We start from the raw sequence: 22783 nt of genomic DNA, 5'->3' as shown, positions 1-22783 counted from the left end.
ACAAGTGAACAGTTTCATGATTCCAGTCAACCTTGTCTCATTTCACAAACATCTGCTCCACATTTCTCTATCATTTCAACTCAATAGCTGAGCGTGTGTTATTTGTACTTTACGTCTTTGCAACATTTTGATATTTTTATTTTAAACAGTTTTTTAAAAGCTTGTGTTAAATATGTCAAGTATAATGAAACGTGCTACTATAAACAACTGCCATTTATATAGCAGCTTTGCTATCAAATCGGATTACCTTAAAGACAGAAAAACATTTAATTTAATGAGGTTCAACATGCAGTAGAGCAAATGTACACCGCTGCAATGGGAGGCTGCACAGCTGCAGCTGAACAGACAAACAATTTAAACACCCAGACAGGCCGACTCATCAAGAGAAATTATTTGGATCTGAGGGTTAGGGAGCTTTTTTTCCTTTCTAAACTGCTTTGATTCGGTCAGACCTGAGGAACAGATAAGAACACAATTTCCCGTGAACACTTACCATTTCATTTCCACCTGTGTGAAAACAAACAAGCTCAATATTTCAGTCATTCTCAGGGATAGACTAAAGCAGAGCTGCTTATATTTACCCACTAACACAGCATCCGAAGATCAAAGTGCTGAATAAAGGCTACAACTAATATTCATTCATTAATATTTATTTATCTTTACATTATACACTTGAGCCAAGAATGAATGGGGTTATTTATAAGAATTGATGAAGGCTAAAGATTTTATCTTGCACCATTTTCTATTTGTTGGAAGAACAAGAAGAAAATTTTGTAACCTTACTGCTGTCTAATTTTGTTTTTGTATTCTTCCCTTTGTATTCACAAAAACTGATCTGAGGCTCGCCTCTTACATAAATCTTTAAACTCATCTTCATTCAAAAATAATCCCTTTGTTAAGCTTTCAGTTCATCTCGGTTCATCCTCCGTCTTAAACAGTTTCAACTTATTCTGATTAGTTGTGCATCTCAAAAATAAGGTTTGGACAGTTGGTGGGTGGAGCTTGTGCAACTTGCAGCCAGAGCTGTGTACCTGAGATGATGGGATCAGCCTTGCTAAGTAAGAAAAGGGGGGCTATGAAAACCGTGTCAGCGGTTGTATTTTAATGCAGGCAAAATGTTTTTCTAAATCAAAAGAATATAAAAATAGTAAAAATTGCCATTTTAACTGAAAACAGTCTGTCTAATCTATCCAAGATAGCGGCTGGGTTGATTAAAGACAACCTCTGTCTTGAACTGTTTACTGCTTTATCGACTGACTCACAGGGATTACTCGTGCATACAGTGACCTCATTTTTTTAAATGTTTGTCCTATTTCATGTGACCATGTACAAATGCAATAATACATGTGACAGAAATTATGTAAAAACAATAAAAAGGTCAACAAAAAGAATAAAAACAATGGTTTTAAGCCACTAGCAGCTACTGTTCTATTAAAAAGACAATTTTTAAAGAAACAAATCTGTTTACCTGAGTGTTTACAGGCTCTGCTTTTACTTCTGTCCCACCTGCAAGCACCCCACTTGGCGAAACACCTCCCAGCTCTACTGAGCCCTGAGAAATCGAGAGATGAGAGTTATACTTTCAATTCAAAGATAAAGAAATTAATACAAGTTAAAATGCATCACAGAGCTTCTTCATCCTACAGTGTCAGTGGAAATACACATAAAAGGACTCTTTTCTGATTTTATTACACTTGATGGAAGATTTTTCTGCACATCAGAGAAAAAAAACCTAAAATGCACAGACGTGTCTAATAAATGGAAGGACTGACCTTGCTGGCGCGGATCTGTCTGTAAATGTCCGTCTGCTGTCGGATGCGGTACTCCAAGTCCGAGATGTGGGCCTGGAGCCAGTTCCAGTGGCTGATGATGGCAGCTCTCTCCACGGTGTAGCGGCTCTCTGCTCGCTTCCATCTGCAGGGGGGATGACACGAGTGTTTAAGTTATGGTCAACAGAAGATACTCTGGGTGATAGTGATTTATGTCACGTGTGTCCAGATCAAATCTACTCTTCACTACTTTAGGTTCTATTTATTTGAGCCAAACCAGCTGTAGCAATGGTTTGAATTCCACAGACACATTGAACTAGACAGACAGGCACACCTAAAAAAAAAAAGCCAACGGGCTAATACAGAATACAACAAAAAGGAAGGTTTATGCTGCAGGCAGACAATCTGAACTGAGGCATCAGGACCTCTGATGGATTTCGATCCACCAGTCTGAGGAGATGAGCCAGGCAAAAAAAAAACCCCAGTGAAATCTAAAACCACGTTCTTATAAGCTTCCTTTTATGTGATGCTGTATCTCTCACCATTTTTTCATCTCCCTTTTAGGACTCTATCATATAAATAAAGTTCTTATTTACTACTACATCTTTACTGCGAGTAAATGCCCTGTGTTAGCCATGTGTCTTAAATGTGCTGTTATTTTGGTGTTTAAATTCACACATATGCACAAAGATAAGGAACAACCAATAGCAAGGAAGAGTCTCGAAGCTGATGCACTGAAAAGAGTCAAATCAAAGTACGGAGGAGCTGAGGGGGGTTTCAAAAGGCTGCAATGTACAAGTAGTTTTTTTTTTGTTTTTTTTAAGTACTTTGTTTTTAATGAAACTTTCTACACACCTTGTTAAGCCTTACAAACATATGTGCAAGATCAAAGTTAAAGATTAATCATTGTGCTTTGATTGCAAGGTCTAATTCAGGCTTGTGAAACAAGCGAGTTGCTTTCATGGTCTTATCTTGTTCAATTGTCCTTAGGTTGGACTGGGGTGGGGGACAAAAACAAACTAATTTCTTTTCACAAAGGTCAAATTAAATAGAAACACCAATGAAAAACAACTTTATATCCAAGGCTGTAATTTTAAATAAAAAGGACTAAACAGCCTATGAAGTGAAACAACATATTTATCTCACTGAGATTAATTACTCATCCTGTCCACTCAACTGAATTGTGGTGAACTTCAAACTCACATAATCTTTATTTATTGAGCTTTCTCATGTAAAAATCCCCCAACCTCACACCAGGAAACAACTTGATAAGCAGCATGTTTTATTATTGCAGTTTGATGTTCATAGGTCACATGTAGGTTTTAACACAGCCAGCTGATGAAGGCTCAAAACATATCAACAGACTATTGTGTGAAAAAGAAAACACACCTAATTTACTGAAACTGTGGGACAGTATTATTTTCTTTTATAAAGGATGTTTCAGTGTACACTCTGCTACTAAAGGAGGTCATAAAGGAAGCACTGAAGCACCCTTCCTTAGCATTTAAGGAATTCAAACAGCTTTTATTGTGTCTGCCACACAGACACCTCCAGGTCATTTCAATCAGCAACCTTCATAAGAAAAAACGACCAGTCGGCATCAGCCCTCATCTCGCTGGGACCCAGTGTGGACTTTAGTGAAGCTCCACTTATTTATGCAACTGGTCTTCAACTACAGTTATTAGTCTGTTCCCAGTTTATATAAGTACTTTCCGGTGTTTTACTGAACTATTATTAAACACTAAAATTGATTATTTGGAGCATTTCCGCTGTCAGACTGCAGAGGTCAGTGAATCAGCGTTATAGCAGAGCTCCCAGCAGTGGCAGCTGCAGGCAGCCTGGAAAAGCATTAGAGTCAAAAAATAACATGATTAGGCATGCATTATAAATATGTGGAGAAATTAAAAATTAAAGAAAAAAAGAACTGGGGGTTTCCACTGCAGGGGTATGCTCTGTGAGAAAGGAACGAGTGCCAGCTGAGAGCAGGGTACTCCATTTTACCAGTATGACACACAGAATGGCCATTTCAAAGGCAGACATGAGAGGAAAATGTCTGCTCCTGCACAGTGCGGAAGCAACCACAGAGGGCGCCATTTCTTCCAAAGACAGGGCCGCAGAGGCTGTGGATGAACAATGAAGGTAATGACTCAGATAGCAGACAAAGATAGACCTTGCACTCCCTCTTTTTCCTCTCTTCCCCACACACCCTAACCTGTTTTCAATTTCCAGAGCCTCCACCAGGGCAGAGGTAGATGGGAGAGAAAGACAAGGGAGATGGGAAGGGTCGCTCTGGCAGTCTGGAGAGGAACAGACAGGCCTTAAAAGCAAATCTACAGGGCACAGGGTGCAGGAGGGGGGTGGGGCTGGGTGCAGACGCTGGAATAACCAATAATCCAACCAAGAATCCCGCCTTACTGAGGTGCTGAGCAGAAACAGAGCTCCTCTGGCAGATGACGTCCATCACGGAGCCGATCAGTGCAATCAGAGACATTCCGATTTCTTCCTTGACACATCTGCTAGTCTTATGTCCCCGTTCACTACGACATAGTATGGAGGACAATGCTGTAAATACAGCTGCAGTGTTTCCTGCTGGCACTACTTCCTGTTGCTGTTACACACACACACACACACACACACACACACACACACACACACACACACACACACACGATCAGTTCCATTTAGTCCCTTTGAATTAGAAGTATCAAACATGAGACCCAGGACCTAAAGCCAGCTCACCAAAGGGTCCAAATTCAGCCTACTTGATGTCCAACTGCAGTAAAGGTACTGACTGACATTCTGGAGAGTCTTGCACGCAAGTACAATTGGTCCTCTTATAATCATTAAAATAATTTGTCTGTCTTGCTTTACTTAGCACAAGCATCAAGTTATATGCACTTAAGGTAAAGAGGGGTGTGTCAAACTGCCACGTCATTTCCTACGGTATTTCTGAGCCACGTGAAAGTTCAGCAACTATTACACAACATAAAAATCTGTTAGAAACTGCAACCAAATAAATTTTAAACATTCTTCAACTGTGACAATCTAAAGTCAAAATCTTGTTTTTAAGCTCTGAGCAAAGGACATCACAGCTAGTAGATGAGCCTGATACGTAATGTATGTAAAAGAGAGGCCTCTCACATACAGTTTTTAAACAGCCCTAATAAAAGAACATTTCCTCCAGATATTTTCTGTACTCAAGAATTCAAGAGGGCACACAAGCGCTGTTAAATATAATAATAATAATAATAATAATAATAATAATGATGGGTGACTTATCCAACCCTTTATTCTTCTAGTGTCTGTAACTTTGAAAATATTGATAGCATGAAAGTAAAATTTGGTATGTGTTCATTAAATATGGTTATTATACAAAGATCAGCAGTCACATAAAGACAGCCAAACCACCAAGGCGAGTGAGGATACATCAGCTCCTTAAAAGCAGAAGCAAAACATCACAGACATGATAAGGAAAGGCTGAACGGGAATGAAGAGCTTCAGTCCTTAGGACACCTCATCAGCACTGACAGACAATATCCCAGGTAAGTTAAAATAATCCACTCTGAAAGTGCAGAACAACCTAAAATCAGATAACAGAAGAGAAGCAGCAAGAGCTTCAGCTGCAGTTTACAAAAGCACAAACAGAGCGATCATTACAAGTCCAATGACCTCAATCACCAGGGTGACTGAGGAGGTTGAGAAAGAGGAGGGGTCAGTTAGAAAGAACCCACTACTATCACCCATTCTTTCTCCCAACGAGGAGCTCCTCCCCTCCTCTCTAATCAGGACAAATTTTCCTCCCCCCTCAACTCCCACATACACACACAAAGTGCCAGCAGCAGCCGGTTCGGTGGCCGTTTTCTGGCTGTCAGCAGATTCTCCATTGTGGTGCTTCTCTGGATGCAGCACATATGTCGTCTATAACATAGTGACCCCTTCAAAAACCACCATAATCGCTCAGTAACGCTGCCTCTCAGTAAAGCTCTCTCTCAAAAACCAGCAGGTCCTGATATCCCATCCGCTGGACACATGACGCTGCCTCATGTGAAAACAACCAGTTTTCCTATGGATGTTAATCAGGGGTGCAACAACCCGACATGTGGACCAGACAATGGTCCAATCTTTACTCAAAAAGGCTAGACCTGATATTCAGATTTGGTGTGCAGTAGTTTGGTAACAAAACGATGAGCAGTGCATAGGGATTTCTCACCTGCTAGTAAGGATGAACCAACCTGATATCTTAATCAGATGTTAGTATCCTGATCAGATATTGGTGAACTCAACATACTGACCTAATGGCTGATCTGTTTAATTCCTTTCCACAATGCACTTTTATCTCATCATGAGGTAAGAGCAGCTAGCACAAGCGTTGCATAGAGGATGCCAACAAATGGGAGAGGAAAAAAATGCTTATCATACATGATGTGGTATAAATTGCTTAAGTCACCAATTTATTTCTTGACTATATTGCATTATGCTTAACTGCTCTGTGTGTGTGTGTGTGTGTGTAGGGCTGTTCGATATAACGATATATATCGAATAACGATATAAAAACGTCTATTGTTTCATTTTACGCTATCGTTTGTTTCGTGGTGTCGCAAAATAAACTATTTACAGCAATATTTTTTCATCGTTTTGATGGTCACTGTAGTGGCTATATTAATTTCTTAAAGTTCTCCCTTTCTCTTATATTTAATATAACCACACTACAGACAGGCAAGCGCTTGTTTTTATGCGTTGTTGTTAGCAACAACGACGGTTAAACCACAACGTTTCCGCTAGTTTATTTTCCACATAAACCTTTCACAATAAAGCTCAAGATCCTGTTGAGACTTTTCAAAATAAACTGAATCACGTGAAAGATGCAGAGTATTTACGGATAAGAAGCAAAAAAGAGCCGCCAGGTGCTAAAAAAATAAACCTTAGACTCAAACGTTAGAACAGGCTTTTCCCCGCAGCACGCCGTGTAATAAATACTCACAAAGAAAACGGTGGCCGTTACAACCTGTCTAAAAATGTATAGTTTCATGCATCAGTTAAAACACTCGACTCTAGGTCCATGACGCCCAGCTGGAAACACTTCACGCAAGTCGAGCTGCCCGAGATTCACAGAATTTACAGAAAATGTTACATTTTTGTGATTTATATCGTTATCGGACGATAGATGTCTTAATATCGGGATATGAGATTTTGGTCATATCGCACAGCCTTGTGTGTGAGAACACAGATGACTCATCTGCTACAGACCAAATCTACCCAGACGTACAAATGAAGTAACCCAAAGATAATGATGTGTTCTCACCGAACATGAATAAACTTTTGTCCTGCATCACACAGTCTACCACTCAAAAGCCACCAGATGAGGAAGAGTACAACTGATGGATGAAATCTAGTTAATGCAACATACTGCCATGAAGTGCTTTCCCTGTACAGCAGCGAAGGGTTTTTGCGATGCAGAATGAAGCAAATTCTTTGCTGAAAATCTCACACTATGAGCGAGACATTTTTGTCTGCGGCTCACTTGTTTACTTTCAGGCCTGTACACAAGGCAGGAGGTAGAAAGACAATTTGGTGGAGCAATTGCTGGGAAGCTATTATTGCAATAATATGCCAATATAATGAATTACATTTTATGCGCAGAGTAAGTAAAGCAATCTTTAAGCTGAACTAGGGCTGCTCAATTAATCGAATTTTAATCACGATTACGATCTGGGCTTTCAACGATCATTAAAAATGACTGAGCCGATTATTAGCCCCTCCCTAATTTATCCGCGACACCTTAAAGGCCGTTCCGTGAAAATATTGTCGGGCATAAACCGGTCCGTGGCGCAAAAAAGGTTGGAGACCGCTGATTAAGAGGACCCGAGGGAAGCTCGGAAAGCTAAGCAGAAGTTATTTGGAGAGTGACTGCCGTTGGTTGAAAAGAGAGTTTAAAAAAAAAAAAAAAAAACTTCAGTGGTGTTGCACACTATTTTATATTATTTTTTTAAAGTCATTGTTAACCCTTTAAAGCCGGTCAGAGCAGCACGCTCCGTTTTGCGTAACTATTTTTAAATCCCTGTAGAACCTGAACCGTGTAAGCTAGCGCAATAATTTGTTTTGCATATGAAACCGGAGGAGTTGTACTTACATCTGATGCCATCAGCTTGTCCTCGGTCACGGTTGCGTTCCACATATAGCTTTGCAAAAATTGCATAAAAAGCGCTTGCAGGAACAAAAACATAATATTCCAGAAACACGCTTTGCCGTTCCTATCAGCTGTTCGTAACACTTCCCACAGTGAAATGATGCACATGCTGTTTTCTTTGCAAATTTGCATCATAGGATTGTTTTTTGTTTTTCCTGCAGTATATAAAAATTGCTGTATCTCCAAAATAAAACTATGAAGACACTCAAAATAAATTTCCTGTTGTTGTAAACTATTTTTTGCAACTTTATTGTATTTAAAGTTTTGAGGGATAAGCCTCTTAAATTTCTCCAAGTAGAAATATATGTAAACAAAACAAAAGCGATTTTCAAATTTTTTTGTAGTTTATTGCACTTTTTTGCAATTTATGTAATTACTATGGACTTAATGCATACATATTATTAAAATATGGGCTATAACAGTTGTATTGATGTATAGCAACTTGAAATGCTCCCACAAATGGCACTACAGCATGTAAAAAAAAAAAAAAAAAAAAGCTCTGGTGGACTTGGTTCTATAGTAGGTCTTAAAGGGTTAAATAAATATCGTCAAATAATCGTGATCTCAATTTCAGTGAAAATAATCGTGATTATCATTTTTGCCATAATCGAGCAGCCCTAAGCTGAACTCAATATTGTCTTACGTATAAGTAATGATTCCCAGTGTCCTCCTCAGAATAGGGCTCTGCAGTTAATCTGATTTCATAATCATTTAAAACACGATTATCAGGATAAAAGCGTGTTCTGTTTTTGTCCTTTACTTTTGCCTCTCAAGAAACTCCCCACCAGGCTGTGGTGGGTTTAGTTCAATACACATTAACTTTGTTAGTTTATTCAATAAGATGGTAATCACAGTTCATCTGATTGTTTTTATAATTGTGACTAAGGGAAAATAAAAAATTCTTATGCTCTCACTACTGACCCGTTACTTGTGCCATAACCCCACAGTGAGGAATACAGAAACGCTGGTGGTGGATTAGAACAGAAGACACCTGAAGCCAAAGGTTTAAAAAATATATATGAGTGCATCCTCAACAACTATAATCATCTTTCTGACCACTAGCGCCACAGAGACCGTTTACTTCCATTCCAAATAGAAACACAATTTGGTGAATTAACTGCATGTGGTTGTGTAACAGTTGGCAATTCTAATAACATGTAATCCGAGCCACCATGTTTTGGTTTAGCATTTCGTCATTAAAAGCACATGTTGATTACAGTGTGTACTAGGGCTGCTCAATTAATCGAATTTTAATCACGATTACGATCTGGGCTTTCAACGATCATTAAAAATGACTGAGCCGATTATTAGCCCCTCCCTCATTTATCCGCGACACCTTAAAGGCCGGTCCGTGAAAATATTGTCGGGCATAAACCGGTCCGTGGCGCAAAAAAGGTTGGAGACCGCTGATTAAGAGGACCCGAGGGAAGCTCGGAAAGCTAAGCAGAAGTTATTTGGAGAGTGACTGCCGTTGGTTGAAAAGAGAGTTTAAAAAAAAAAAAAAACTTCAGTGGTGTTGCACACTATTTTATATTATTTTTTTAAAGTCATTGTTAACCCTTTAAAGCCGGTCAGAGCAGCACGCTCCGTTTTGCGTAACTATTTTTAAATCCCTGTAGAACCTGAACCGTGTAAGCTAGCGCAATAATTTGTTTTGCATATGAAACCGGAGGAGTTGTACTTACATCTTATGCCATCAGCTTGTCCTCGGTCACGGTTTCGTTCCAAATATAGCTTTGCAAAAATTGCATAAAAAGCGCTTGCAGGAACAAAAACATAATATTCCAGAAACACGCTTTGCCGTTCCTATCAGCTGTTCGTAACACTTCCCACAGTGAAATGATGCACATGCTGTTTTCTTTGCAAATTTGCATCATAGGATTTTTTGTTTTTCCTGCAGTATATAAAAATTGCTGTATCTCCAAAATAAAACTATGAAGACACTCAAAATAAATTTCCTGTGGTGGGAAACTATTTTTTGCAACTTTATTGTATTTAAAGTTTTGAGGGATAAACCTCTTAAATTTCTCCAAGTAGAAATATATGTAAACAAAACAAAAGCGATTTTCAAATTTTTTTGTAGTTTATTGCACTTTTTTGCAATTTATGTAATTACTATGGACTTAATGCATACATATTATTAAAATATGGGCTATAACAGTTGTATTGATGTATAGCAACTTGAAATGCTCCCACAAATGGCACTACAGCATGTAAAAAAAAAAAAAAAAAGCTCTGGTGGACTTGGTTCTATAGTAGGTCTTAAAGGGTTAAATAAATATCGTCAAATAATCGTGATCTCAATTTCAGTGAAAATAATCGTGATTATCATTTTTGCCATAATCGAGCAGCCCTAGTGTGTACAGGCATGTCTGCAGTATGAGAGGGGCTTCGACTGTATCACACTGGACTGCTGGGCATTTTTTTTTTTTTAGAAATGAAGCTCACTAATTAATTCTCTTTTTAAACCCACAGGGGGGAAAAAGGTACCACAAAGGACAGCAAAAATGTGTTTCCACCAACCACAGCCATGAATTCACCTGTGAAGCATAACAGCAAATTAAAAGCAGTATGAGAGGGTACTGAATGAATGTTTTACAAGATTCATCCCAAATAGCCTCATTTTTCCTCAAAAAGGTTGAAAACAGAAAAGCAGTGAAGATGACGCTGCTGTCATTCATGCTGTACTTCGAGAAGCACCTGATCAGGAAATGTAAAAGGTGATGAAAATTGTCCTTTCTTATGCTTCTTTTTATCACCACTATGTTTTAAAAGTTACACAAGCATTTAAAAATAAAAGCTGTCTGTATTTATGCTAAGCTGAAAACTGACAGCAGTCATCCCACCTGAAGCATGCTGAAGGGAACACAAATAGAGAGGTTTCAAAACTAGAAACACATTTACTTCTTTGAAAAGTTAATAGAAAATATCAATTTGTGTTTGTTTTTTGTGGGGATAAGTGAAACTCGACAGTCTTAATACAACTGTAGTACGCATTGTTAGGTTTGTTTTTTCACTTTATCACTCTTACACAACAATACTTAAAATTAGTATAGGACAGACATTAACACAGACTAGGGATTTGTGATTACAGCAAGATTAATATGATTACACGCAGGAAAAACAGCAGCTTCAACTTAGAAGAATTAAGTGGATTTCCATGCACTTTAAATATAATTGAATTACATAAAGAAATATGAACTGAAGTAAAACTGCCACAAGCCTGGCTAAGTGTCATTTTGGACTATTAGTAAAGAAAAAAGGCAGATGATTATCTTAATCATCTTGTTTAATATAAAATTTGATTAACTGCACAGCCAAAGCACAGACAGAACTATTGTGCATGTAAATAAAAGTCATGTCCACCCACGTCACCTGTGATCAGCTGCTTTCTGTGGCACTGATGCACAAATACAGTGAGTGCTAGTTTAAAAGTGTAGGTTTTATCTTAACTTTCTCCCTCCTCTTAACCCATATTTATGATCCGGGTCCAAACTGCATATTGCCATATTATTTAACAGCATCAGCGTCACACACACCCTTGACAGAGCGCCTCCCATAATCTGTAACTTTCCGTAAACTTATGATCTGACATGTGCTCCTGGCTCGCAGCCTGATTGGCAAGCTGTGTGTGGAGGTCAGAGAGGAGCTGGGTCATTGTACTTTTCTCTCTCTTTCATGCGAACAGCTAAATGTAGCACTATCAATATCTTCCAGGAGAGAGACAGTTTAAAAATGTGCACCCACACCCATTCCAACTTGCAGTGATGGCTCGTTTTTTACCTCCACCTTCCTCTCAAGCAGTCTTCAGCAAATGCACACATTTGATACTCAACAGATGTGCCACAAATCCAAAGAGCAGTCATTGAATGTTCATATTTTACTCAGGCTGGCAATAAAGAGAGTGGGCAAGTTAGAGCTGAACTGGAAGAAGACTTCTTCCAGTTCAGGTCAGGAGTGTCAAATCTGACCCAGCGGGTCAAAAAATTCATTAAATGTACTGCTGTTATACTTGGATCACTATTATTTAACCTTAACCCAAAAAATACCTCTGCAAATGTTTCTCTATCATTAAATAAGTACATTATGGAGAACATTTACCAGGTCCATAAGACCAACTGAAAGATCTGCCTCAATTCACTTCCTTAAAAAATTAAAATAAAATGTGCCAGGCAACTGAAGGCATGACAGGAAAGTGCAATTTTAAACATTTCTGTCATTCCTTGAGTCTAAAGATCAGGCTGAAAGGTTACAAAAACTTCCCATGTAATTGTTGTTGTAACTAAACAATAATAGTAACTTCTTTGTGTGAAAGAATCTATGTAGGAGGTACAAATACTTTTAACTTTCCATATACTTCTAAATCCAGTGGAGTAACACTGAAATCCCTAACCTAACCTTATTTTTAAAAATCTAATTATTAACTTCACTTAGAGCTGGGCGATAGAACGATAACGATATGTATCGCGATATAACTTTTACTCGATAGAGAAATTAAGCTATCGCGATAGACCTCGCCGCTCTTGTCCTCTTAAAATAAAAATAAAAAAATAAAAAAAAGGTCAGCCAATCCAAACTAAGTAGCGCAGAGCCGAACCAATCACAGCCGCAGCGTCACGTCGCGTGACTTGTTACGTACAGCACAAGTGCCAAGCCGCACGTGTGTTTGTTTGGGAAGCAGCCAGCGGGTAATGGAGGAAATGAGTGTGCCGACTAGAAAAATCAACCGAGCGTGACCGAAGAGAAAACAGATGATGGTTCCAATGCCGGAGAGATTGTCGAACGGAAGAGCCATAGAAGTTCCGTAGTGTGAAGGTATTTCGGCTATTTCAAGTCTGACAAAAAACAGAGTAGCGTGCACTGTAAATTGTGCCGAAAGCAAGTCTGGAAATACAATAAACTGGTGCATGCGTCACACTGTGCGCCACGTTATTGTTTCGGTGAAATGAATTTCTACAATACTGTTACTGTTAATTCTACTCTCTGCAGTGTTTAAATGCTTACATATACACACAGTTACTGTCCGTCCACACATACGACTCGGTTCTGCTTCTATGCCGCAGCTTTGTTTACTTTTTCCCACCGAGGCTTCTAGACTTCTGATTGGCCAACATTTCTGCACGGTTAGGAATCTAGCGCCACCTGCTGCTTTGGCATGTTCATAGCAGCGTTTTCCTTCATTTCTGCCTTTATGTGTGGACGGGATTATTTTTTAAAACGAAAACTGAAAATCTCCGTTTTCAAAAATACCCGTGTACGTGTGGACGTAGCCTCAGTCTCTGACTGGAAGCGCTAATTCGTCATTCGGCTTTTGTCAGACTAAAGTAACTGTTAAAACTGTTTGAAAAGCTCAGCTATACAACAAGGAGAGATTGAGAATTTCCTTTTAGTTCTCAGTTTATTTGATATTGACAAAAGTTAGTCAGTTTTGTCTGTTATTCTGTAAAACAAACTAAGATTTATTTTTAGAATTAATATTTTGTTTCTAAGTGGAATTGACAATTTAGTCTGTTTCGTTTGTTCTATTTTGAAACTTAAACGCTTTAGCGGCTGCCTTTTGTGTAGTTTGCAATATTTGCCTTTATTTATCTGAAAAAGTCTCATGTTCCTTAAGTACATCTACCCTGTTGAACTTATTATGGGAAATAAATATTTAAATAAAAACAAGCTGCTGATTATTTCACATTTTACTTGTGAGCAACGGCACATTTAAATCTTACAAATATAGTTATTTGGCTTATATCGTGATAGATATCGTTATCGCCTGAAATGAAAAAAACATATCGTGATATGAAAAAATCTCATATCGCCCAGCTCTAACTTCACTGCAGTTAAACTGTTTGGCACCACTGATTAAAAACAAGTACTTAATAACTGGAAATGTCAGAGTTTGTTATAATTAAAAAAAGAGAAAAATTTGTTTTTAATTAAGAGGATTATTTTAAACTTTAAATAGAATTCACTGGTTAATTTATGCAAAAGTAAAACACTTACTTCCAAAGTCTAAAATGACAGGAAAATACACAGATTTTTGGATAAGTGAGATTACTTTAACTTTAGTGACCTATGTTCAAGTAGAGCAAGGCTGAGCTTAACACTAAAAACTCTTTAACGTGAGTGTGCTCTAGTGTCTGAAGAAATACATTTTATATATGCAACCCAACTAGCAATGCAGAAGGAAGCTGTGTAGTACAAGTACGAGTTGCACTGTCAAAAGAATTTGCATGAATATGTTTTCACGCTGGGACTCATCTGTTGCCAAGTATGTTTTACACTGCAGGAACTGCAGCTGACAGAACAGGGATTATAAAATTGATAAGTATTTAAAACCAAGAGGTTTAAATCAGTCAAATTCATTTCACTTTGATCCATCCACAAATGTAAGTGATTTCCACATCTGTCATTGATCTAAGGGACAGAGTCAGTCCTGAACACAGGAACTATTTAAATGACACAGATTTTCAGGTACATTCACTTTTGTCTATGTGCAACTCCCTCATGTCAGGAGTGGAAATACAGTGTACAGGTCTAGGGCAGTGACCTGGGTGGGAATGAATCGGATTATTTTGCAGGGATTATGTTATCTGGGGAAATATTACTATTATAATACTTATGTTTATATTTCTTTATTTAGCTTTCTTTTCCTTTTATATTTCACAGCCTTAAGTGTACAGGCTAATTACCCCGAATGTACAGATAATCTGTAATCCTTTTCTTCTCTTTTTGTTTATATGTATAAAGGAAAAACTCTTAATAAAAAGACAGTTTAAATGACACATGTTTCAAGTTTCAGAGCTCTAATGTACAAATTACAAATAAACTACATTGCTGAGAGGTAAAATAAATTAATATTTAATTTGTGAAAGCACAAAAATAAATACCTTCCTGCAGAAATACTCCACAATTACATTTCTCTGTTTATATCCTTTCTAGATCATTATCACACATTCCTCTGATAATAACTGATGTAGATGGAAGTCAAATTATTTATTTTGTGCGAAACAGAAGTGAAACAACACATCAAACACACCGTGCACTTACAGCCTGAAGCAGTAACCCCAAGTTAACACTGAAAGCTGCGAACCACCATCGCAATGCCCATGGGGACTGGGGTTTTTAGTTTTGTCAAGACAGGTAACTACTACAAAGAAAGCCAGTACAAAGCTTCATTTGTACTTCAAAAGCTCAGATTTAGGTTGGACCCTCCAAAACATCTCTGCAGGACTATACAAGGTGGTTAAAGCTGCAGTACCAGCCCTGTGTCAAATGCAGTTTAGGTTAGCTATCATCTAAATGTGAACAGACCAGTTCAGGCATCCTACAGCTCAAAGCAGGAAAGATTTAAGACTCTGCTACTCAATCTTTTTAACTCTCTTTGGAATTAAAGGGATGGTGAATTATTATTTTGTTTTAATCATAAAATCCAATTATTCACCGCTTAGCATTTTTAAGACTTGCAGTATTTGTGTAAGTATGCAAACTATGAGGGAAAATGAATCCAACCAACCAAACTACACTACTAAAACTCCCATAACTTCCACTCTCTACCATACTTATATTGATACTTTGAAGTGTGACCTCTGAATCGCTTTTTTCAATTATGCTTCACAACCAGCAAGCCATCATTCATACTATGTAACAAGAACAGAGAAATTAAAGTTAGCAGCTGTCATTTTAGTTCTTTGTCCTCCTGTGCGAAGGGTTTTCAAACACATTAAATAATAAAAAGAGCTGAAAACTATCCTAACATTGACATTATTTTCTTCAGATATAATTGATGTGCCAGGGGTGAGCTAGCAGCTGGTCAGGCTCATCTTTTCATAGGAAGAAAACTGAACAAGGCAGGCCGAGGCAGGGTGTGGGGCAGGAGAAACTAGAGAGGGCAAATTCAACCAGAGAGCTGCAGCAGCAGCAGCAGCAAGTCATTACATAAAAGAGGAGGGTTATGTAACGACTGTGGGTTCGTGTTCAGGAACTCAGCTCGAGCTAAACGCATCCAGATGTGTCAGAGCAGGACAGGAACGTACACAGGGGCTCGCATACATCCGTAAATACACAGACATGGAGGAATGAGTATGGGGACAAGGTAGCTGAGCAGCTGAGACTGCAGAGTAATGCTGAGCCATAAGCATGAAGGGCACGCTGTGGTCCCGGCCAAACTAGTCACCCTGATTCACAAGCAGAAGCAAGGTGGGCAGACAGTCATTTAACTGTCCCGATGCATTAGTATCATATGAGCAACATGTACTCCATCACTGAAGCACAGTTTGATCAACTAAAACATGCAAAGCCCCCAAACCTGAGTGCAAATACGCAGACGTTTTCATTGTTCTGTCTACGAGGCATTATGTAACATCTGAGATTTCCTGATGAGCGTTTATTGTTGCCTCAGAAACTAAAAGAAAAAAAAAGTACCCACTCATTTCTCAATGCAGTGTAACAGGCCTAATCTAATGCATCCAAGTGATTCTGCAAATAGTTTATAAAGGAAAGCGGCATGGACAGACGTCACATTGACAGCCTGCACCAGATGCTGGCCAGTTGGCTGGCCCCCCAATCCTCTGAGATACGAGAAACCACGTCTACAGTAAAGACAGCGATGATGGGATTAGCTGTAAGTAATGCAACGCATCCAAATAGGTTATTTTACACAACGCTGTCAACTCGGCTGACATTAAATAATTGAGGTGCTGCTGGCCTGAAGAAGACAACATTACATTGTGAGTGTAGTGTTGAGTGGTACCAAGCTGTAAGCCAGTAATTGGTAACTGAGACAAAGTGCCAGTTGTGAAAATGTGGCTTCATGGTTATATGTACATAAACACACACACCTTATTTCCAGGAAGACGAACATGTTCACAAAGGGAGCTAAGGTTTCAGAGCCGCAGGGCTGGGAGCTAAGAAACCAGTTTTTTGGGGTTTTTTATTTTTTAAATATACTGAATGAACAGCTACACAATGTCCGTGTTCTTCCTTGATTACAGAAGAGGTTTTGGCCTTCTATCCCAAGGAAAATCACCAGGCATGTTATATATATATATATATATATATTTTTTTTTTTTTAAAAAGAAGTTTGACTTTATGTGGTTTTATTTTACTCACAATCAATGTGACAAAAAAACAAAACAAAACAAAAAACAGGAAAATGCACAGATGACTTAGGAAAACACCGACTTACTGCAAACCAATTACATTGCATACACCTGTAGTCGCCCTCCAGAGGCCAATTTTGAGCCAGATAAATTAAAAGTTTTATATTGCATTTTTTCTTAGCAGGTATCACCATGAACAAAAAAATACAGAATTTTCCTCTGCTTTGAAAATGAAAAACTTGTCATGTGTAATGTCTTCAAATTACCAGCTGTATATTTTAGGGGCTTTTCCAAGATCAAAATTTGTCTTTGGCCGGTGAGCATAAGCATGTTTAGAGTCCACACTAGGCCTAACGATTGCTCCAGCTAAGTGATATCAGTCTACTCTCACATTTTACACCAAACTAGTGCAGACCCACACTACTTTGTGGGGGTGTAATTCCTCTTACTTCGGTTGTTTGCCTGTCTGGCTAATGGTGGGTGGCTGCATAGCACCTTAGAGCCAGCAGCTAACTGGTGTTGGACATTAATAAAACACTAATATTCAGTGTAAACCCACTATTATGTGCATTGCTGACTACAAATATATAACAGTATTTAAACACCTGTTTACTGTGAAGTTACAGCCACTCATCTGCATTCAAGAGAGGCACTTCTGTCTGTCAGGGAAGAAGCTAACTACTATCAATTAAAACAAATAGTTTAACCAACTAGCATTTTGAATAGTGAGAGCAGCAACCCTTAGTCATGTAGTCCACTGGTTTGTGCACGCACAAATGGCAAAACCAAAACTTCAAGGCACACCTGTACTCTTATCTGCTGTTCATTCTTTTTTGATATTGTAATGCGGCTTCTGACAGCCCAACCTGTACCTCAACTCCATCCCTGCTTCTGATACTTTAACCCAACCCAACTGTCTTGTGCCTTCTGGTTCAAATTCAACACTCTTTAACTGGCAGATATTTCGTTTCTAAATGCCTCGTCAGCTAGCTTGACATCATGGTGGCATTAACCAACACCTCACTACAGATGCCACACGTCAGTTGAGCCCTGTTGATATCCCCTCTCACTAAAGTCGCAAGACAGGTAGCTTTCATGTACTGATGCAACAAATGAATTAATACTTAATTGTTGTATATCACAGCAACATATGGTTGTCACAAATCCTGTAGCACACTCATACTTACCTAGAGCACACTACTTGGGAACCACAGGTGTTAACGTTTCTTGAGTTCAATTAATCTATTTATATTTCCACAATCTGTTAAATAATCATGATTTATCTAAAAGAACTGAAATTTGAATGTTTATCTATAATCAATCCAAGGTGAAACCAATTCTTTGTTAAGTTGAAACTTGATAAAATTTCAAGTAATTCAGGCTAAGAGCACTCTGCTGCCCTCAAACACAAAGCTTAACTAGTTGCTCTCAGGTTAAGGTCACATACATGAGTGGAAAAACGACACTTGTTTGCTTAACACATCTCCTGACCTGTAGGCCCTAAGCTTGCTTCAGTAGGGTTAACATTGTTAGCCAATGATTGATTAGTGATCTTCTCTGAGCAAAACAACATTTAGAAACGGTCATACACTCACAAGTTCTGATGCGTCATTTACCATACAGGTTAAAATCCAGCGTTTCACAGAGTGGAGGGAAAAAAAACCTGTAAATACGTGTACAGTTTTCCACAGAGACGTGCTTGAATTCACTGAAGAGTTAGTGCTTGTTAAGAGTGACTAAGGCTCCAAGAAGCCGTTGCTGCTTCACAATAAAAGCCTTGTGATGGCTGGTGGCTGGAAAGCTTTCATGGTAAAGCAGCAACAAGACATATCATGTTGGCTATAACAGAAGATTAACTGAAGCAGATGAAGAAAAGATGAAGCCACTGTTGGGAATTTCAGCTGATTATTACATGATGATTGGTCCCCTTTAGAGAAAGAAATCACTGAATGTAATGAGCTCAGTATGAGTCATTTACATCATGTCTAAAGAGCTAACTGAGCCCAACATGTAAACTCAAATAATACCTCGAAGTACTTCAGGTGCTTGGTGAAAAGTGCTTTTGATCATCATTACTTGGGGAAATTCAAGAGATGCCTACATTATAATGGGCTGAGTTAGAGCTAAAAGAAAGGGTTAAGTTGATCCACCAATTTGCCTTGACGGCCTCTAATTAAACCAACCTTTCCATACTGTTTCCTCTGCCTGGCATTTTCACTGACAAGATGCAACTCTCAGCTATGAGTTCACAAATAATACAGCCATCTAAAATGTCACAACTTCCCATTTCTATCACCATGACCCTGATGACCTCCTGGCAAACCGTATCCACTACTGAAAACAAAGGAGACTGAATTAAAAAACAACAACAAAAAAACAAAACCCTGTCGTAGTATTTTTAAGAACATAACTTTGGGAACCCCCTGCAGACATGACAGCTTTCACTTTCATTACAAACATGCAACTCTGAACTGCCATATTCACCCTTATTACCTAAATGACTACTACTAGTACTACTACTGTATACAGGCATTTTAAAAGGCATTAGAGAACTTCTTATCCTGGGTTTTAACATATCTTATTTAATTTTCAATTTTGCTTAATGTTACTTTCCCCAATTTTCTACCTTATTTTTTTAACACTTTTATTTGTCTTGTTTTATTTTCTCTGGCATTCTATTTTATTTGATCTACATTTTTAGTTATTCTCTCTATAGTTGAATCAATTATTTTATTTACATTTATTTTCCCCTTTAATTTTTTAACTTATGTTTTATTTATCTTGCGTATCATATTTATTTAGTTTTCTTAATTGGTTTGCTTCTTTTCGTGTTTGAACAAGACAGAAATTGTATAAAGTATAACTTAATCAACATATTCTCGCCCCCATTGAGCTCCACAGAAAACATTCAAAAACCATTTGCTCCAAAACTGAACCCCTCAGTCATGTATGCTAAGGACACAAGTTTCTTGTTACGTTATGGAGTTATTTAGGTCAAAGGTCTAAAGTCAACACTGGAAAGGATAATAAAAATCAGTGATCTTAACTGCTTTGTTAATAATCTACCCAATCTTCAACAGGCCAGTAACTCCATTAATGCTGCTAACACCACCTGCTCTACCCCCCCCCCCACACACACACTTTCCCCAAATCTAATGACACAGAAACACGTTCTCTGATGTGAACTTCCCATGAAGTACATGCACAGGCCACCCTCCTGGCTGAGGGAAACCTGACGTCACAACAGGCAGCATGTTAAAATATAAAACTCACACCTTCTGCAAAAACCACCACCACCCCTGCAGTTCTACGTTCCTACTAGGTTTCAGTTTTAAACCAAAACAGTGACGTGCTCTGTGGGTGCTCACTTTTTCGCCCTGCAAATAAATACAACGCTTGATTTCAGCTCAGGCCCTCTCAGGAGGCAGCAAGTCCATTCGAGCCGGTTCGTTCTCCACAGGATAGCACCCACACAACTACACACGCTCTCTCTCTGGGTGAATCGTACCTCTTACCCCTTCCTGGGGTTTTACCCAACAACTACTGAGGCAGGCTATGTGGTTACAATTGTCACTAGCACCTGGAATGGCATAACAGAAAAACTGCAGCAAGAAACTTTCCCTGGAAATATAGGGACTGAACAACTCCCAGCACCATGAAATGTCAGAGTACTGTGGCGTTACCAAACAGTGCAGCCAAATTTTGAATGAATCCTTCTGTGGAGCTTCTGTATAAAACCTTTTTCCAACATAAGACTTCTTTCCCTCAGTGTTCACCTCCAGTCTTTGAAGGCTCTAACCAGCTGTGTGCTTGTGTACAAACTCCCTAATAGCCTGATGTTTCAGAGGGTGACTTACATTTTGACATGCCGCTGCTCAATGTCCACTCGGGACAGCTCCTCCTCCTCCAGGTCAGAGTCCCCTCCAGAGCTACTCTCTGTTACATCAGAGTCAAAGGCGCTTTCTGCTGAATGAAGGTTGGCTGAGCCACTCAAATACAACCTCTCCAGCTCCAAGGGCATCGAGCCACTTTTCAGGAAACGACTCAGACCGTCCCGGTTGTTTGACGAGTGGCGCCCGGTCCTCCATGAAGCTGTGGGGGTTGCAGTCTCTGATTTCCGGTTGCTGCCTAATAGCCGATTCAAGGCCGTGTCCAAGAAGCCACCCAGCTGCTGCTGAATGTGCCGCTCAACCTGCTTTGCCTGTACCACCTGAAGACGTTTGTGCAGGCGTCGCAGTCGGCTCTCGAGCTCAGCCTGGCGGCTGCTATTGATGAGAGTGCGTTCTCTTACATGAACGTCGAGGCTATCTGAGGAGGAACTGCAGGGTATGGGAGGTGCAGGCGTACATGGCGGTGAGCCCTGCTGACTGCTGCCTGGCCGCTCTCCATCAGAACCCTGTGGCTGACTCGTAGGGGTATCTGGATCTGCTTCCTCCAAATTCGCCTGTTCAACTGGGTTAGGGTTGCCGCTGGTAAAGGGAGAAAGTGCAGCTGACTGAAGCACTGGTGGTTCGACATTTTGTCCATCTGTGTTTTGAGAAACCCCAGAGGAATGCCTCCGTTTGAGAGCTCCTTTCAAAGGGATGTGCCCTGTTAAGGTCGCCGTCAAGGTCTCAGAGTCAAAGGGCAGGTTCTGGGGCTGAGAGTCGGTGGCGGCGGGAGGCTTGTCGCCATTCACCGCGACCACACAGCCAGAGCTGGACATGGTGGCCAGCTTCTTGGCCAGGCCGTTGACGGGTGCCATGGGCTGGCCGCTTCCGTTGGTGCCGCCACTCATGAGACTTTTGAGCTGGCCGCCCGACAGTTCAATCGCCTGCCTCTTCCTGAGGAAGTCTCCGCTGCCGTTGAGCAGAGAGTTGGGCAGTATTCTGTGGCTTTTCAGCACAGACTGTTTAATGAGGACTCCTTGCAGCTTAATTGACTCCTTAGTTGAAGGGACAGGTGTCACATCCGGGTAAAGATAAGAAGCCACAAGTGGCTGGAGTTTGCCCAGGGCAGAGGCCTGGGACACAGAGTCAGATTGGGCCTGTGGCTGCTGCTGTTCCTGGTTACCACCTCCGCCACAATAGTCGAGGGGACACTCTTCGGAGGTGGCCTTGCACTTGGCGGGGCCGCTGCTGTGGATGAGGATGTTGCTGGCGTTACCGTTGTTCTCTGCACTGGCTGGTGAGAGACTCGAGGATGGGGCAGCCAGTTTGAAGCGGATGTGGTGAGCTTCGGCTGGGGCGTCGGTGAGAGCGGGCGCCATCGCAGCCATGCAGTGCAGAGGGACGGGCACCGCGGCCTGCTCCACTCCACCCGCTTACTGCCCCACCTGAGGACAGCCTGCAGGGACAAAAAAAACCACAGAAAAGAAATAAAAGTTAAGACTCACCTTATGACCAAAAACCACCCATCATCAAATTCTGATACTATTTCACATGAGGGAGTTGTGTGGTAAATTTCCCATCAGCGCTTAAGAGATAACATTAGTAACCTTATACAGGGATGTGCCTCATAACAAGGTGTAAACAAACATACAGATACTACCTATGTTCATTTAAAACTGAAACCAGCAGCTCCATAAGTGTCATTTATATTCATTCATTCAAAATTACTCAGGTGAGGGAACCATAAGACCTGTTCTTGAAATATGAGAAACCATATTTGATGCAATAAATGCAGTATTTTAGTGACTGTGTTCAGCAACCAAGTATACACAAAAATATGCTTTATTCAAACCACTGCTTGCACAG

General features: G+C 39.8%; 1 protein-coding gene across 4 annotated transcripts in view; it reads right to left on the bottom strand.

Moving 5' to 3' along the window:
* Positions 1-22783, bottom strand: part of LOC113028027 (KAT8 regulatory NSL complex subunit 1) — a 46213-nt gene that overhangs the window by 13453 nt on the left and 9977 nt on the right. For all 4 annotated transcript variants that reach the window (XM_080305295.1, XM_080305296.1, XM_026177962.2 and 1 more), the window contains 3 exons: positions 20906-22373; positions 1773-1914; positions 1469-1552 (listed from right to left, as the gene is read on the bottom strand). In XM_080305295.1, the coding sequence (XP_080161421.1) occupies positions 1469-1552; positions 1773-1914; positions 20906-22305 (1626 nt within the window). In that variant the 5' untranslated portion in view covers positions 22306-22373. The remainder of the gene's footprint in view (positions 1-1468; positions 1553-1772; positions 1915-20905; positions 22374-22783) is intronic.

Source organism: Astatotilapia calliptera, chromosome 8 (assembly GCF_964374335.1).
Source record: "Astatotilapia calliptera chromosome 8, fAstCal68.1, whole genome shotgun sequence".
In the NCBI taxonomy this organism is placed as follows: Eukaryota; Metazoa; Chordata; class Actinopteri; order Cichliformes; family Cichlidae; genus Astatotilapia; species Astatotilapia calliptera.
This window is presented reverse-complemented; position numbering and strand designations above follow the sequence as displayed.